Source organism: Macaca fascicularis, chromosome 16 (assembly GCF_037993035.2).
Source record: "Macaca fascicularis isolate 582-1 chromosome 16, T2T-MFA8v1.1".
NCBI classification, from domain to species: Eukaryota; Metazoa; Chordata; class Mammalia; order Primates; family Cercopithecidae; genus Macaca; species Macaca fascicularis.
In genome coordinates this window covers 41,781,090-41,797,699 of record NC_088390.1, presented here as the reverse complement: position 1 = coordinate 41,797,699, position 16,610 = coordinate 41,781,090, and the positions used below count along the sequence as shown (strand labels likewise).

Genomic DNA, 16,610 nt, shown 5'->3' with positions numbered 1-16,610 from the left:
TTCTCAGCAGAAACTTTACAAGCCAAAAGAGAGTGGGATCCCCTTCTTAGCATTCTCAAAGAAAAGAAATGCCAGCCAAGAATTTCATATTCTGTCAAACTAAGCTTCATGAGCAAATGAGAAATAAAGTATTTCCCAGGCAAACAATTGCTAGGGGAATTAAGCATCATCAGACTAGCCCTACAAGAGATGCTCAAGGGAGTTTTAAATATGGAAACAAAAGAACAATACTTGCTACCAGCACATAGCCCACAAACCCTGTAAGGCAACTGCACAAATGAGACTACAAATCATTTAACTAACAGCACTGTGACAGAAATAAAACCTTACATATCAAATTAACCTTGAATGTAAGCAGCCTAAATGCCTCACTTAAAAGACACAGACTGGCAAATTGGATAAAAATATAAGACCCATCCTTCTGCTGTCTTCAAGAGAGTCATCTTGCATGTAATGACACCCATAGGCTCAAGGTAAATGGATGGAGAAATATCTATCACACAAATGGAAAACAAAAAAGAGCAAGGGTCACTATTCTTGTATCAGATAAAATAGACCTTAAGTCAACAATAGTAAAAAAAAAAAAAAAAAAAAAAAAAAAAAAAGGACAAAAGAGGTCACTACATAATGATAAAGGGTTCAATTCAACAAGAGGACTTCACTATCCTGAATATATACACACTCAACATTGGAGCACCCAGATTCATAAAACAAGTACTTCTAGACCAAATAAAATACTTTGACAGCCACATAATGATAGTGGGAGACTTCAATACCCCACTGACAACATTAGAGAGACCATCAAGGCAGAAATCTAGCAAATAAATTCTAGACTTAAGATTGACATGTAACCAGTTGGACCTAATAGACATCTACAGAATACTCCACTCAACAACCACAGAATATACATTCTTCTCATCTGCACATGGAACACACTGAAAGATTGACCACATTCTGGGTCATAAAGCAAATTTTAATAATTTCAAAAAAATCAGAATCATACTAAGCACCTTCATGGACCACAATGGAATAAAAATAGAAAGCAATACCAAGAGGAACTCTCAAAACCACACAAATATGTGGAAACTAAACAACATAATCCTGAATGACTTTTGGACAAACAATGATTTTTTTTTTTACTTTTTAACATTATTATGATAATGAAAACATGTAATAATTACCTTTTGTTTTTGAGACAGGGTCTTATTCTGTTACCCAAGCTGGAGTGCAGTGGCATGATCTTGGCTCACTGCAGCCTCCACCTCCCAGGCTCAAACAGTCCTCCCATCTCAGCCTCCCGAGTAGCTAGGACTACAAGCATGTGTCACCGTGCCCAGCTAATTGTATTTTTTGTAAAGATCGGGTTTTGCCATATTGCCCAGGCTAGTCTCAAACATCTGGGCTTAAGTGATCCACCCACCTCAGCCTCCCAAAGTGCTGGGACTGCAAGCATGTGCCACCATGCTTAGCTGTAAGCAATGAATTTAAGTCAGAAATCAAAAAGTTTTTTGAAACAAAATAAAATAGAGATACAACATACCAAAACCTCTGCGATATGGCAAAAGCAGTGTTAAGAGGAAAGTTTATAGCACTAACTGCCTGTATTAAGAAATAACACTCCAACCTTGCACCTAAAGGAACTAGAAAAACAAGAACAACTAAACCCAAATCTAGCAGAAGAAAATAACTAAAATCAGAGCAGAACCTAAAGAAACTATGACTCAAAAATTTATACAAAGGATCAATGAAACAAATACTTGATTATTTGAAAGGATAAACAAAATTGATAGTCTACTAGCTAGATTAACAAAGAAAAAGAGAAGATCTAAATCAGCACAATCACAAATGACAAGGATGCCATCATGACCAATCCCACAGAAATATAAAAGATTTTCAGAGACTACTGTGAACATTTCTATGCACACAAATTAGAAAATCTAGAGGAAATGGCAGGGTGTAGTGGCTCACACCTATAATCCCAGCACTTTGGGAGGCTGAGGTAGGTGGATTGCTTGAGCCCAGGAGCTCAAGAGCAGCCTGGGCAACATGGTGAGACTCTGTCTCTACCAAAAAAATTTAAAAAGTTAGCCAGGTATGGTGGCACATGCCTGTAGTCCCAGCTACTCAGGAGGCTGAGGGTGGAGAATCATTTGAGCCCAGGAGTTCAAGGCTACAGTGAACCTTGATTGTACCACAGCACTCCAGCCTACGTGATAGAGTGAGACCCTGTTAAAAAAAAAAAAAAGAAGAAAGCAAGCAAGAAAGAAAGAAGGAAATAAAGAAAAGAAAAGAAAATCTAGAGAAAATGGATAAATTCCTGGAAACTCACAACCTCTAAGAATGAACCAGGAAGAAGCAGCAATCCTGTACAGATAGATAATGAGTAAGGAAATTCAATGAGTAATAAAAAATCGACCAACCAAAAAAAGCCCTAGACAAGATGGATACACAGACAAATTCTACCAGAGGTACAAAACGACCTGGCACCAATCCAACTGAAACTGTTCTAAAAAATTGAGTAGGAGGACTCCTCCCTAAATCATATTCTATGAAATCAGTATATCCTGATACCACAATCTGACAAGGACACAAGAAAAAATAAAACTACAGGTCAATATCTCTGATAAACATAGATGCACAAACCCTCAGCAAAATTCTAGAAAACTGATTCCAGCAGCACATCAAAAAGCTAATTCACCACAATCAAGTGGGCTTTATTCCTGGGATGCAAGAATGGTTCAACATACGCAGATCAATAAATGTGATTCACCACAGAAACAGAATTAAAAGAAAAACTATGTGATCATCTCAATAGACACAGAAAAAGCATTCAATAAAATCCAACATCCCTTTGTGATTAACAACTCTCAACAAACCAGACATTGAAGGAACAGCCCTCAAAATAACAACAGCCATCTATGAGAAAATCCACAGCTAACATTATACTAAACAGGAAAATGCTGGAAGCATTTCCCTTATGAACTAGAATAGTATCATGACATCTACTCTCACCATTCCTATTCAACATAATACTGGAAGTCCTAGCCAGAGCAATCCGGCAAGAAAAAGAAATAAAAGTAATCCAAATAGGAAAAGAGGGAGTCAAATTATCTGTCTTTGCTGATGATATGATTGTAGACCTAGAAAATCCTGAAGATTCTGCCAAAAACTCCTAGACCTGATGAATGACTTCAGCAAATTCTCAGGATAAAAAATAAATGTACAGGCCGGGCACGGTGGCTCATGCCTGTAATCCCAGCACTTTGGGAGGCCTAGTTGGGCAGATCACGAGGTCAGGAGATTGAGACCATCTTGGCTAACACAGTGAGACTCCGTCTCTACTAAAAAATACAAAAAAAAAAAAAAAAAAAAAAAAAAATTGGCCGGGGATGATAGTGGGCGCCTGTAGTCCCAGCTACTCAGGAGGCTGAGGCAGGAGAATGGCGTGAACTCAGGAGGTGGAGTTGGCAGTGAGCCGAGATTGTGCCACTGCACCCCAGCCTAGGTGACAGAGCAAGACTCCATCTCAAAATAAAATAAATAAATAAATAAATAAATGTACAAAATCAGTGGCATTTCTATACAACAATAATGTTCAAGCTGAGAACCAGATAAAAAACATAATCCCATTTATAGTAGCCAAAGGAAAATAAACTTAAGAATACACCTAATCAAGGAGGTGAAAGAACTTTACGAGGAGAGCTATCAAACACTGCTGAAAGAAATCACAGATAACACAAACAAATGCAAAAGCATTCCATGCTCATGGGTTGGAAGAATCAATAACATTAAAATGTTCACACTCCCCAAAACAATCTACAGATTCAATGCTATTCCTATGAAATTACCAATGTTATTTTCACAGAATTAGAAAAAATGATTTTAAAATGTGTATGCAACCAAAAAAGAGCCTGAATAGCCAAGGCAATCCTAAACAAAAAGAACAAAATGGGTAGGGAGCCTTACATCACATTACTGCATTTCAAACTACACTTCAAGGCTACAGTAACCAAAACATAGTACTAATACAAAAATAGACACGTAGACCAATGGAACAGAATAGAGCCCCCTGAAATAAAGCTTCACACCTACAACCAACTCATCTTTGATAAAGTCCACCAAAATAACCAATGGAGAAAGGACATCCTATTCAATAAATGGCTAACCATATGCAGAAGAATGAAACTGAATCCCTATCTCTCACCATATACATAAATTAACTCAAAATTAAGACTTAAATGTAAGACCACAAACTATAAAAGTTCTAGAAGAAAACCTAGGAAATACTCTTCTAGACATTGCCTTAGGCAAATAATTTATAATAAAGATGTCAAAAGCAAATGCCACAAAATCAAAGATAGACAAATGAGACCTAATTAAACTAAACAGCTTCTGCACAGCAAAAGTCTCAACAGAGTAAACAGAGAACCTGTACAATGGGAGACAATGTTTGCAAATCATGCATCCAACAAAAGACTAATATCCAGAATCTATAAGGAACTTAAATGAATCAGGAAAAAACCAAACAACTTCATTTAAAAAATGAGCAAAGGGCATGAACAGAAACTTCTCAAAAGAAGACATACAAGTTGCTAACAAACGTGAAAAATGTCAACATCACTAGTCACCAGAGAGCTGCAAAGTGAAATCACGATGAAATACCATCTCATACTAGTCAGAATGACTATACTAAAAAGTCAAAATATGTAGGAAAAATTAATGAAAAATCAAGAGTTGGTTTTTTGAAAAGATCAAGATTGACAAACCTTTAGCTAGACTAATGAAAGAAAAATCTCAACTAAAATCAGAAATGAAAGAAGGGACATTACTATTGATTTTATAGAAATCAAAAGGATTATAAGAGTGTACTGTGAAAAGTTGTATGCCAACAAATCAAATAACCTAGATGAAATGGACAAATTCCTAGAAACACATCACCTACCAACACTGAATCAGGAAAAGCCAAAAAATCCGAAGAGACCTATGTCTAGTAAGGAGATAGAATCAGTAATCAAAAACCCAACCAAGAAAAGCCATGGACCAGATGGCTTCAGTAATAAATTTTACCTGAGTAAATATTTTTTTGTGCGCCTCTGTCAATATAAACAATTTGAATCAACCCAAATCAGCATTATCAGCACCATCCTGGCAATCCAATCTGACTTGATCCTGTGAAAGAAATCCTGCTCCAGGTGGTGAGAGCAATGCACTTGCCAGGCTATTCTCCTGGAATAGGACCTAGCCATGAGGTCCTAGGACAACCTCACAGGCACAAGTCCCAGGGTTTCTTGGGTGAAGGGCCATTGAGTTTCCCAAATGGAAGGAATGGGGATGTGGGTAGTTCTGTCCAGTCTGGGGCACCCTGCCAGGATGACACTGCTGGTGCTGATTGGTACCTGGCACTGAAAATGGCTTAGATAATTTCAAGGAGGGCATTCCAGAACACAGAAAGTGCTTTGAACCCCCTGAGGTTCAATGTCTAAGGTAGGAACTGAACCAAAGCTTCTCCTTCTGGTATCTTAAATGATTAGGACTCCTTGCTTGATTTCCTGCAGTTTGAAAACAACTGAAAAGATAAAGAAGATAGAAGGACTAATATTTTAAAATTTTACACAAACCTTAGATTTAGTAGCTTATTAAATAGGACAATTTTTATTAGGTAATGGGAAAAAATAGATATATGAACAAAAATGAGGAAGTTTTACAATCAACATTTATGTAACTATATTATAAAGTAAATTATATTTGGATAACTATGAAATTTTTGATTACACAAAGTGTGAGTCTGATTACCTCTTATATTTTTAACTCCCACATAAAGTAATATCTATGAATAGTTAACCCATTTATGCTGGAGGTTGCGAACTATTCAAGCAGTCATAGAAAGACATTTAACTCAAAGTTGAAAGAAACTATGTTGCTGCAGTTTTAGGAAATCTTATTAAAATTGGGAAAAAATGATGTTCACTAACCTGAATATCCAAAATGTTGTCAATAGCACTATAGGACTATAAAGTTACTACTTTAAACTTTAAACTTTAAACTACTTTAAAATTCCAGTGAGAATTATTATGAGGTCAAACTTTATGTTTCTAAAGTTTCCATATAAAATTTCTTTAATTTCTAAAATTAAATTAATATTTGAGCTCATTCATTTCTGTATAGAAGTTAAATCCTAATTATTTGCTATGTTTTCATTAACTATGAATTTTATGTAATTCTGAAATTATTTATTAGAATAAAATAATTTCTTGAGTGAAAAAAAAAAAAAAAAGAAAAGAAAACAACTGCTCTGGCCACTTCACTGCTTTGTTTCTAAATATTTCCCTAGATCTATGATGAAATTAGTGCCAAGTACAAGTACAAAGCTCAGTGGGAGTAGCAGAGAGTGAAGGACAAATATGGGAGTTCTGGGATGGATGATAAAGAGTTTATCAGGCGACAAAGGTGGAGGAAAACGTTAGTCTCAGAGCACACCTATGCAAAAGCACAGAGTCCCCAAATCACATGTGGAGTGGTGACTACTCTGGTGCACAAGGAGTTGTGTCATTTATTGAACATCTAGTCTGGTCCCTGTAAATTGTTAAATGTTATATGGAATAGATGGTACTTTTTCCCTCTGTATGTTACTACCATGATTTGCATATAAATTCTCTTGATGTAACCCCAGTTGTCCAAATGATCTGGGGCCTCAATTTTCTTATTGTTTACACATGATCAGAAATTTATAGAGACACAGGTGGTATCCACAACCTTAGCTGAGTATCTGCATGATATTGGTCTAGCAGTGGACAGGAATATTCTGACCCCTTTATAGCCCTTTCCTAGTGTAGTGATTACTACCTATGATGGACTTTACTCTCAACTGTCTCTAGGCCACTTGAAAAACCTACAATATTTTTAGATTTTCGTCTATAGCAATACAGTGATCCCAATAGATTTTAAAGGAAAAGAGCTAATGGATTAGGTATACATAGACTAAAGCACACTGTCTTAGTCTAGTCAGCCTGCCATAACAAAATACCATAAACTGAGTGGCTTTTAAATACCAGAAATTTATTACTCACAGTTCTGGAGGCTGGGAAGTCCAAGATCAAGATACCAGCATCATTGGATTCTAGTAAGGACCCTCTTCCAATTGCAGACTGTCAACTTCTTCTGTGTTTTTCGTATGGCAGAAGGGGTGAACTAGTGTTACGGGATCTTTGGGGTGTCGATTTTCTGGCCAGAAACCTCTGTGGCTGGTGGCACCTTTGCCAGAGTTCTTGTCCTGTGTCCAGGAAGAATGAGGTATGCAGACAAATGAAGGGTGAACAAGACGAAGATGAATTTTATTAAGTGTTAGGACAGCTCAACGGAGACCTGCAGTGAGTAACTCCTCTCTCTGCAGGCAGGTCATCCTGTGGAATGTTCAGCTGTCAGCAGAGGGGAGGCCCTGGGGAGGGTAGCTTCTCTCTGCTACTGGTCCTTCCTACGTCTGCTGCTCTCAGCAGAGAGGAGGCCCTGGGGACAGTTGCTCCTCTCTGCAGCTGTAGTCCCAACGTCTCTGCAGGTCTCTGAAGCTCTCAGCAGAGAGGATAGTTCCTCTCTGCAGCTTGTTGTCCTGTCCTCTCCTGCTATCAGCAGAGAGGGTAGTTCCTCTCTGAAGTTGGTCCTCTCTTCGTCTCTTCCTCCTCTGACCCTGCTCTGGCTGAGCCCAAGGCTTTTATAGACCTCAGAGTGGAGAAAGTGTGTGCCATCAGTCCACATGCAGCCCCAGAAGAGGCACCACAAGCCCCCACAGTCCACAGGACTGGCAGCCCGGTCCCCAGCCTTCAGGCCCTGAAGATGTGGCCCTACCAGGGACTACTTCCTTTGACCCAGGAATCTGTCTGCCTCCCACTACCATTTATGTCTCCGGAATTTGGCCAGTCTTTGCTCTCAGACCAGAGTGGGCATTGGTAGCAGGGAGAAGGAGAAGCCAGGCAGTGGGAGCAGCCACTTCTGAGCCTGCGAGGGCAGGGGAGTCTTCCCAGGCCCCAAGATTGCAGGGATGCCTGAATCTGCAATCTCGACTTGGGTGACTGCAGCTGCATGGGGCAGGGTTGTGGGGCAGGATTCCAGCATGCTCCTTAGAGCGGAAGGCCTGGGTCTACAGTGGTGGTCTGGGTGGCTGCAGAAGCACCTGGGAAGCTCACATCCCGGCTTGGAAGAGGCAGGGCTCCCATGGGCTCCAGAAAGTGTGCAACCCTAACTGCACCTCCCTGCTTCTGCCTTTGTGATGGCAGGCTGCCATTGCTAGCTTTCTAAGGTCCCTTTTAGAAGAGTACTAATCTCATTCATGAGGGATCCACCCTTTAATCTAATCACTTCCCAAAGGCCCCATCATGTTGGACATTAGAATTTCAACATATGAATTTTGGGAAGACACAAACATTCAAGGTAGGGCACAGGTGTTTTGTATATAAGAATATTACCTTGACTGGGCATGGTGGCTCACACCTGTAATCCCAGAATTTTGGGAGGCTGAGGCAGGCGGATCATCTGAGGTCAGGAGTTGGAGACCAGCCTGGCCAACATGGTGAAACCCTGTCTTTACTAAAAATACAAAAAAAAAAAAAAAAAAAAAAAAAATTAGCTAGGTGTGGTGGCAGGTGCCTGTAATCCTAGCTACTTGGGAGGCTGAGGCAGGAGAATCCCTTGAACCCAGGAGGTGGAGGTTGCAGTGACCTGAGATTGTGCCATTGCACTCCAGCCTGGGCAACAAGAGCAAAACTCCGTCACAAAACAAAACAAAACAAAACAAAACAAAACAAACAAACAAAAAAACCAATATTACCTGTAGGGTCCAGTCCTACAGGGTCTGTGGGTTTTTCTCCTCATGTGTGGAGATGAGACATCATAGAAATAAAGACACAGGACAAAGAGATAGAACAAAAACAACTGGGCCAGGGGGACACTACCACCAAGGTGTGGAGACCAGTAGTGGCCCCGAATGCCAGGCTGCACTGTTATTTATTGGATACAAGACAAAGGGGCAGGGTAAGGAGTGTGAGCCATCTCCAATGATAGGTAAGGTCATGTGAGTCACGTGTCCACTGGACAGGGGGCCCTTCCCTGTTTGGTAGCCAAGGTGGAGAGAGGACAGCTCATGCCATTATTTTTTCTATGCATTTCAAAGACTTTTAGTACTTTCACTAATTCTGCTACTGCTATCTAGAAGGCAGAGCCAGGTGTACAGCGTGGAACATGAAAGTGGACCAGGAACGTGACTGCTGAGGCGTAGCATCACAGGGAGATGGTTAGGCCTCCAGATGGCTGCTCCACAAGAGGTGGTGGAGCAGTCTTCTCTAACTCCCCTGGGGAAGGCAGACTCCCTTTCCCGGTCTGCTGAGTAATGGGTGCCTTCCCCAGGCACTGACGCTACCACTAGACCAAGGTCCGCTAGATAACAGGTGCCTTCCCAGGTGCTGGCGTTACCAGTAGACCAGGGAGCCCTCTAATGGCCCTGTCAGGGTGTGACAGAGGCTCACACTCTTGTCTTCTGGTCACTTCTCACTGTGTCCCTTCAGCTCCTATCTCTGTATGGCCTGTTTTTTTCTAGGTTATAATTGTAGAACAAAGATTATTATAGTATTGGAATAAAGAATAATACTACAAACTAATGATTAATGATAATCATATAGAATCATATCTATAATCTATTTTTAGTATACCTATTCTTAATTCTATATTTTTTCTTTATTATACTGGAACAGCTAGTGCCCTTGGTCTCTTGCCTTGGCACCTGGGTGGCTTGCCGCCACAATTACCTCATTTAAAACATGGATGTTTGATAGGGAAAGGGCACAGTGAGTTGTTCTACTTTGCTTGAGATCAATGCCCAACATTTGTGAATCTAATTCATTCTTATAAGAATAAAAAATAATTAAGATTTTTATTGCTGGACTCTCTTAGACCCTATCTGGCAGTTTTCCAAAAGGATTTCCCATAAAAGGAGATAATCAATGAAGGTAAAAGCTGAAATTACTAAAATAAAAAGTAAAGCAGAAATAATATGTATGACTAAAACCTGGTCCACTGGGAAGATAAAAACGTAGAATCCCTCCAGGGATTTACTTAAAGAAAGAAAAGAGAAAACAAATTGTACAATATTAGTGATGAGAAAGGACACAAGGACATATAAAGACAAAATTAAAATTATTAGAATAAGATCATATAAAACAGTTGTAACAAATTTGAAAATTCAGTAGGCATATAAATTATGACCGCCTGAGCTCAAAATTTGTCAGAAATTAGTTATCTCAGACTCATATACTTACCAGTCTAGTGGAAAATATACAGTAAAGGATTTTTCTGTGTTTGCCTCATAATGCAGAATGTGCTGTCTGTCTGGTTTAGCTCCTATTCTAACGACTCTGTCTATTTTACAGAAAAGAACTTCTGCTTGGAAACTGCTTAACTGCTGGGAAAATGAACATCAGTATTGATTTAGACACAAATTATGCTGAGCTGGTTCTAAATGTGGGAAGAGTCACTCTTGGAGAGAACAATAGAAACAAAATGAAGGATCGTCAACTGAGTAAACAGCAGAATGAAAATATCTCACGAGCTGTGTGTGCTCTGCTGAATTCTGGAGGGGGAGTGATCAAGGCTGAAGTTGAGAATGAAGACTACAGTTACAAAAAAGATGGAATAGGACTAGATTTGGAAAATTCTTTTAGTAATATGCTGCCATTTGTTCCTAATTTCCTGGACTTCATGCAGAATGGTAACTACTTTCACATTTTTGTGAAATCATGGAGCCTGGACACCTCTAGTCTGCAGATTGCCACGTTGAGCTCCAGTTTGTACAAGAGAGATGTAACGTCTGCAAAAGTCATGAATGCTTCTGCTGCACTGGAGTTCCTCAAAGACAAGGAAAAAACTGGAGGGAGAGCATATTTAAGACCAGAATTGCCCGCAAAGAGGGCCTGTGTTGATGTACAAGAAGAAAGTAACATGGAAGCCTTGGCTGCTGATTTTTTTAACAGAACAGAACTTAATTATAAAGAAAAATTGACCTTTACTGAATCCACACACGTTGAAATTAAAAACTTCTCAACAGAAAAGTTGTTACAACGAATTAGAGAGATTCTCCCTCAATATGTTTCTGCATTTGCAAATACTGATGGAGGATATTTATTCGTTGGTCTAAATAAAGATAAAGAAATAATTGGCTTTAAATCAGAGAAGAGTTACCTTACTAAGTTAGAAGAAGTAACAAAAAATTCCATTGGGAAACTGCCTGTGCATCACTTCTGTATGGAGAAGGGGACGATAAATTACTTATGCAAATTCCTTGGAGTATATGATAAAGGAAGTCTTTGTGGATATGTGTATGCACTCAGAGTGGAGCGCTTCTGCTGTGCAGTGTTTGCTAAAAAGCCTGATTCCTGGCACGTGAAAGATAACAGAGTGAAGCAGCTGACCGAGAAGGAATGGATCCAGTTCATGGTGGATTCAGAACGAGGTTGAGGAAGGAGGATTGGCAATAAGGACACACTTGGCTTGGGTGGCAGGAAGGTTTTATTGTATCTTTGGGATTAGGGACGAGATTAAAAGTCTTCAAATTTCAACATCTAATTTACTAATCTCTGGTGGATATAATCAATACTTCCCTGCCTCTTGTTTTCTTCTACACACTTAGAAGACAGATATTTCATACAATAAGTAAATATCTACTCTTAGTAGCCTTATCTGATGCAAAGATCTAGATGTTTCTTCTCTACCACATCTTTGCTCACTTTCAAGGAAAGCCTGTTCAATTCTTTTCCTTTTTCTTTCAGAGCTTAGCTTCTGTAACTAACCATTGCTTTCTTTCGGGAACACTTACTCTTTTACTTACTTGCTCTTTCATCTTTCTTTACCCCCTTTCCATTTATTTCCTGTAAAGCCTTTTCCCTCTTCCTCTCACATTTATGAGCCAAAGAGTAACCCTAAGTTGTACCAATGAGCGAAGAATAATGCTGAGATTTTATCTGGTTTTGGAAAAGGAAAGACTCCAGTGAAATTAGACCAAAACTAGCAACTTAACAAAATCTCTGAAAATGCAAGCTTGTCCCTCAGAATCTGCATAAAACCCAGCTTTCCTTCACTAGCCATCACATTCTTCTAATTTTAACTTCTTTTAAAATAAAGTCAGTTATATGGCAATGTATTAAGTTGCTATCAAAGCATTTTTACTGTTAATTTTCATTCCAAGTATAGAGTGTTTCAGCAGCATCAAGGGTTAATTTTACAATTTGTATCTGACCTAGGAATCTAACCACAATATGTAACCACAATATCTAATATTTTGTATTGGGAATGCAGGGTCAGTTCTAAGTAGACTTTTCATTACTTAGGTTGAATCTCTCTTGTGCCAAATTAAGAGTGTGATTTTGTTTTCTAATATTATTCCCTAGTATATGAAGAACTGCCCTCTCCAGCGAGTACATCATCGCCTGTCTCCCAGAGTTGTCCTCTTCGTGAATATATTAACTTCAAAATTCAGCCACGGAGATATCACCTTCCAGGTAGTTTAATTCTGGCTTCCATGGAGTTGTTGGTGTGACTATGTTTAAGCCTCCTCCTCTTCAAACTAGCTCTGTCTTGACATTTGCTATGGAAACACATTCTTGTGTTTATGGAAATTCTTTGGTGTTTTTAGTCATTGAATTTGTCAAATTCTATTTCTTTAGCTTTGGATTATAATTTTCTTGGTGTAATAGAAACTTCTTTACTTGAAAATAAGAGCAACCCAATTCAGCTTAGTTTAAGCAGAAAAGGAAGAATATACATCATGTCACTGAGCAGTCTGGACTGGCACCCAGCTTCAGGCAGGCTATATTCAGTTACTGAAGAAATACTCAGCATCTCTGATTTATTCACCTGTTGTTGTTGATAGGCAATGAGTTACTTCCTGTTTTCTGCTATGTGAACAGTGTTACCTTTAATATTCTTATTCAGTCTTTTGATGCATACGTGCAAGAGTTTCTCTTGGGTGCCTAAGTAGGGGTAGAATTGTTGGTTCAGGCAGTGTGTGAATATTTAAGTAATAAGATAATGCCAATAAGATAATTTCCAAAGTAGGTGGCTCACTTTACTCCCACCAGCAATATATTGGAAATGCCACGTCTCTTCCAATGCCAGACTTCTCTCTTCATCTTTCTGCTTGTTCACCTCTTGAACTTCTTTTCTCCCTCAGTCAAATGGGTATAAAATGCTCTCTCTTTTTGGTATGCCTTTCCCTGGTTATTGATTGGGTTGAGCACCTCTCCATATGCTTATTGCCATAGAAGATATTGTATCTTCTATGAAGTGGCGATTCTGTCTTTTGCTCATTTTTGTAATAGGTTTTGTCTTTTACTTACTGATTTCTAGGAGCAATTCACATATTCTAACATAAAATTCTCATTTAGTCACAGATATTATGGATTTCAGATGTCTTCTCCAAGTTCATGACTTGCATCTTTTCTTTTTGCAAGGCATATTCTCCTTAGTAGTTTTAAATTGGATATAGTCAAACTTACCATTTGAAAATTTTGTGATTTAGTGCTCTTTGTGCCTTGTATAAGAGATCTTTCCCTACCCTGGGGTTATCAAGATATTTCTGTTTATTTTCTTTTAAAAATTTTAAAATTTTGCACTTAACATTTAAATATGTAATCCACATCCATAAGCAGTGATGTAGGGGGCTATTTCATTTTATCCCATGTGGATAACCACTTTTCCTAGATCCAGTTACTGAAAACTCAGTTTCACCCACTGATCTGTCACGCTACCTCTGGGATATTACTACATACAATTGACCCTTGAACAAAGCGGGGCTTACGGGTATCAAACCCCTGATGATTTTTATCCATTGATTTCAATTTTCTGAGCCTGTAAGAGAATCAGGATATCTTTATCTTTTCATCTATTTTTTCTTTTGGGGGCTTTTAAAAAAGATATTATAGTAATTTTAAAGTCCCTCTTTGATGACTCCAATATCTGAAGCACTTGCCAGTCTTTTTCTCTCATCCAGTTTTTCTCTTATTTTCTAGTAATTTGTTCTGATTTTTATCCTGTCTCTTAATTTTGTATAGTATCATGGATTACAAATTGTAGAGACTTCAGTAGATGTTGCATTTCTCCAGATAGGGTTACACATTTTTTTTTTTTTGGCAGGCAGGTAGAGCACCAGTGATTACTTTTATTCTTTTGAAGTTTTGTTTTATGCTTTTCTAGGTATAGTAGCTTTTAATTTTGCACAATTACTAGGTCATGGCTCTTCTGGGGTCTTAAAGTCTGGGATATTTACCAAGACCCCTCTACTTGGCTGGGAGTTGAATTCCAATTTGTGTCTCCTGAGCACCATGAAGCTGATGAAATTGATGTTCAGCTCTTTAATCTCCCAGTTGATCAGTTGATATTTTCTCCTTTCCTTTCCTTTCCTTTCCTTTCCTTTCCTTTCCTTTCCTTTCCTTTCCTTTCCTTTCCTTTCCTTTCCTTTCCTTTCCTTTCCTTTCCTTCCCCTTCCCTTCCCCTTCCCTTCCCTTCCCCTCCCCTCCCTCCCCTCCCCTCCCTTCCCTTCCCTTCCCTTCCCTTCTTTTTGTGACAGGGTCTCACACTGTTGCCCAGGCTGGAATGCAATAGCATGATTACAGTTAACTGCAGCTAATTTTTGTATTTTTTGTAGAGACAGGATTTTACCATGTTGCCCAGGCTGGTCTCAAACTCCTGGGCTCAAGCAATCCACCTGCCTCTGTCTCCTAAGTGCTGGGATTACAGGCATGAGCCACTGCACCCAGCCCCAGTTTATATTTTCTTCTGTGTTTCATCTCACCTGTATTAGCCAGTGAGTTGAGGGAAATTTGTAGGTAGATTTTGGCTTCTCTGCAGTTTCATCTTCTCTGGGATTTTGCTTCTGAAATCCCAGCTCCTCTGGCCACCCTGAATTCTGACCTCTTTTTTCTTTCGCCTAGTAAAACTGCTGATTTCTGTGTGGGCTCTATTTACCAATGCTGTGATATGGAAAATCTCCTTAGGGAAAAAGCAGAGGTGAATGTGAAGCTACTTCCTGTGCTTCTTCTCTATTAAAGATTGTAGACCTTTAAGTCCTGCTTGTATTGGTTGCTCTCCAGTCCTTTAAATTATAGTTTTATGTTATATATACACACATATATATATAAAATTTAAAAAATATATATAAATGTATATATTTTTTGAGACAGGGTCTCACCCTGTTGCCCAGGTTGGAGTGTAGTGGCATGATCTCAGCTCACTGCAGCCTCAACTTCCTGGGCTCAAGTGATCCTCCCACCTCAGCCTCCTGAGTAGCTGGGACTACCAACATGCACTACCGTGCTTGGCTAACTTTTTAAACTTTTTGTAGAGAAGAGGTCTTACAATGTTGCCTAGACTGGTGTTGAACACCTGGGCACAAGTGATCCTCCTGCCTCTGCCTCCCAAAGTGTTGTTATTACAAGTGTGAGCAACCATGCTTGGCCCTGATACACTTTTACACAGCTTTTATAGTTGCTTTTGGTGGGAGAATTAATCTGATACAAGCTGCTTTGTATTCATGGCTTAAGTTGGAAGTTCTCAATCTTTTATAATTTATCATTATTTCCCCATCTAGGGCTATCAGAAAAGATAACTTGTACTCCAGAAACCCTCTGCAGAAATCTGTTCTCACAGCATGAAGGACTTGAGCAATTAATATGTGAAGAAATGGGCTCTGTCAGTAAGGGCTCACTAATCTTCTCTAGGAGCTGGTCTTTGGATCTGGGCTTGCAAGAGAACCACAAAGTCCTCTGTGATGCTCTTCTGATTTCCCAGGACAAGCCTCCAGTCCTATACACCTTCCACATGGTACAGGATGAGGAGTTTAAAGGCTATTCTACACAAACTGCCCAAACTTTAAAACAGAAACTGGCAAAAATTGGTGGTTACACTGAAAAAGTGTGTGTCATGACAAAGATCTTCTACTTGAGTCCTGAAGGCAAGACAAGCTGCCAGTATGATTTAAACTTGCAAGTAATTTACCCTGAATCCTACTATCGGACAACAACTCGAACAGTGAAAGACTTGGAAGAGGCTCTTTCAAATATCTTACCCGAGGAGAATCAAATCTTTTTGTTTGTTTGTTTGTTCATTTTGTTTTTGTTTGTTTGCTTTTTCTTAAGATGAATCTCGTTCTGTTGCCCAGACTGGAGTGCAGTGGCATGATCTTGGCTCACTGCAACCTCTGCCTCCTGGATTCAAGCAATTCCCTGCCTCAGCCTCCTGAGTAGCTGGGATTACAGGTGCCCGCCTCCACACCCAGCTATTTTGTTTTGTATTTTTAGTAGAGATGGGGTTTCACCATCTTGACCAGGCTGTCTTGAACTCCTGACATCGTGATCCACCCGCCTCAGCCACCCAAAGCGCTAGGAGTACAGATGTGAGTCACCGCGCCCGGCCAGAGAATCAATTCTTTTACAGACCAATTCGCCTTTGACATTTTCCAGTGTCTCCCAGATAATCAGTATAGATAAGGATGTTTAAATCTTGTCCAATGCTCACTTGGATCATGGAAGATGGACTGGGCTACAGAAATATTTTTCATTATATATTTGATAACATTC

The 16,610-nt window shown here is 39.3% G+C and overlaps 1 protein-coding gene across 2 annotated transcripts in view; it reads left to right on the top strand.

The window, feature by feature from the left end:
- The window catches only part of SLFN12L (schlafen family member 12 like), a 57,953-nt gene extending 41,650 nt beyond the window's left edge, over nucleotides 1–16,303 (top strand). For both annotated transcript variants that reach the window (XM_015438179.4, XM_045376132.3), the window contains 3 exons: nucleotides 10,413–11,491; nucleotides 12,426–12,536; nucleotides 15,623–16,303. In XM_015438179.4, coding sequence (XP_015293665.3) covers nucleotides 10,413–11,491; nucleotides 12,426–12,536; nucleotides 15,623–16,173 — 1,741 coding nt within the window. In that variant the 3' untranslated portion in view covers nucleotides 16,174–16,303. The remainder of the gene's footprint in view (nucleotides 1–10,412; nucleotides 11,492–12,425; nucleotides 12,537–15,622) is intronic.
- Nucleotides 16,304–16,610: the final 307 nt, after the last annotated feature.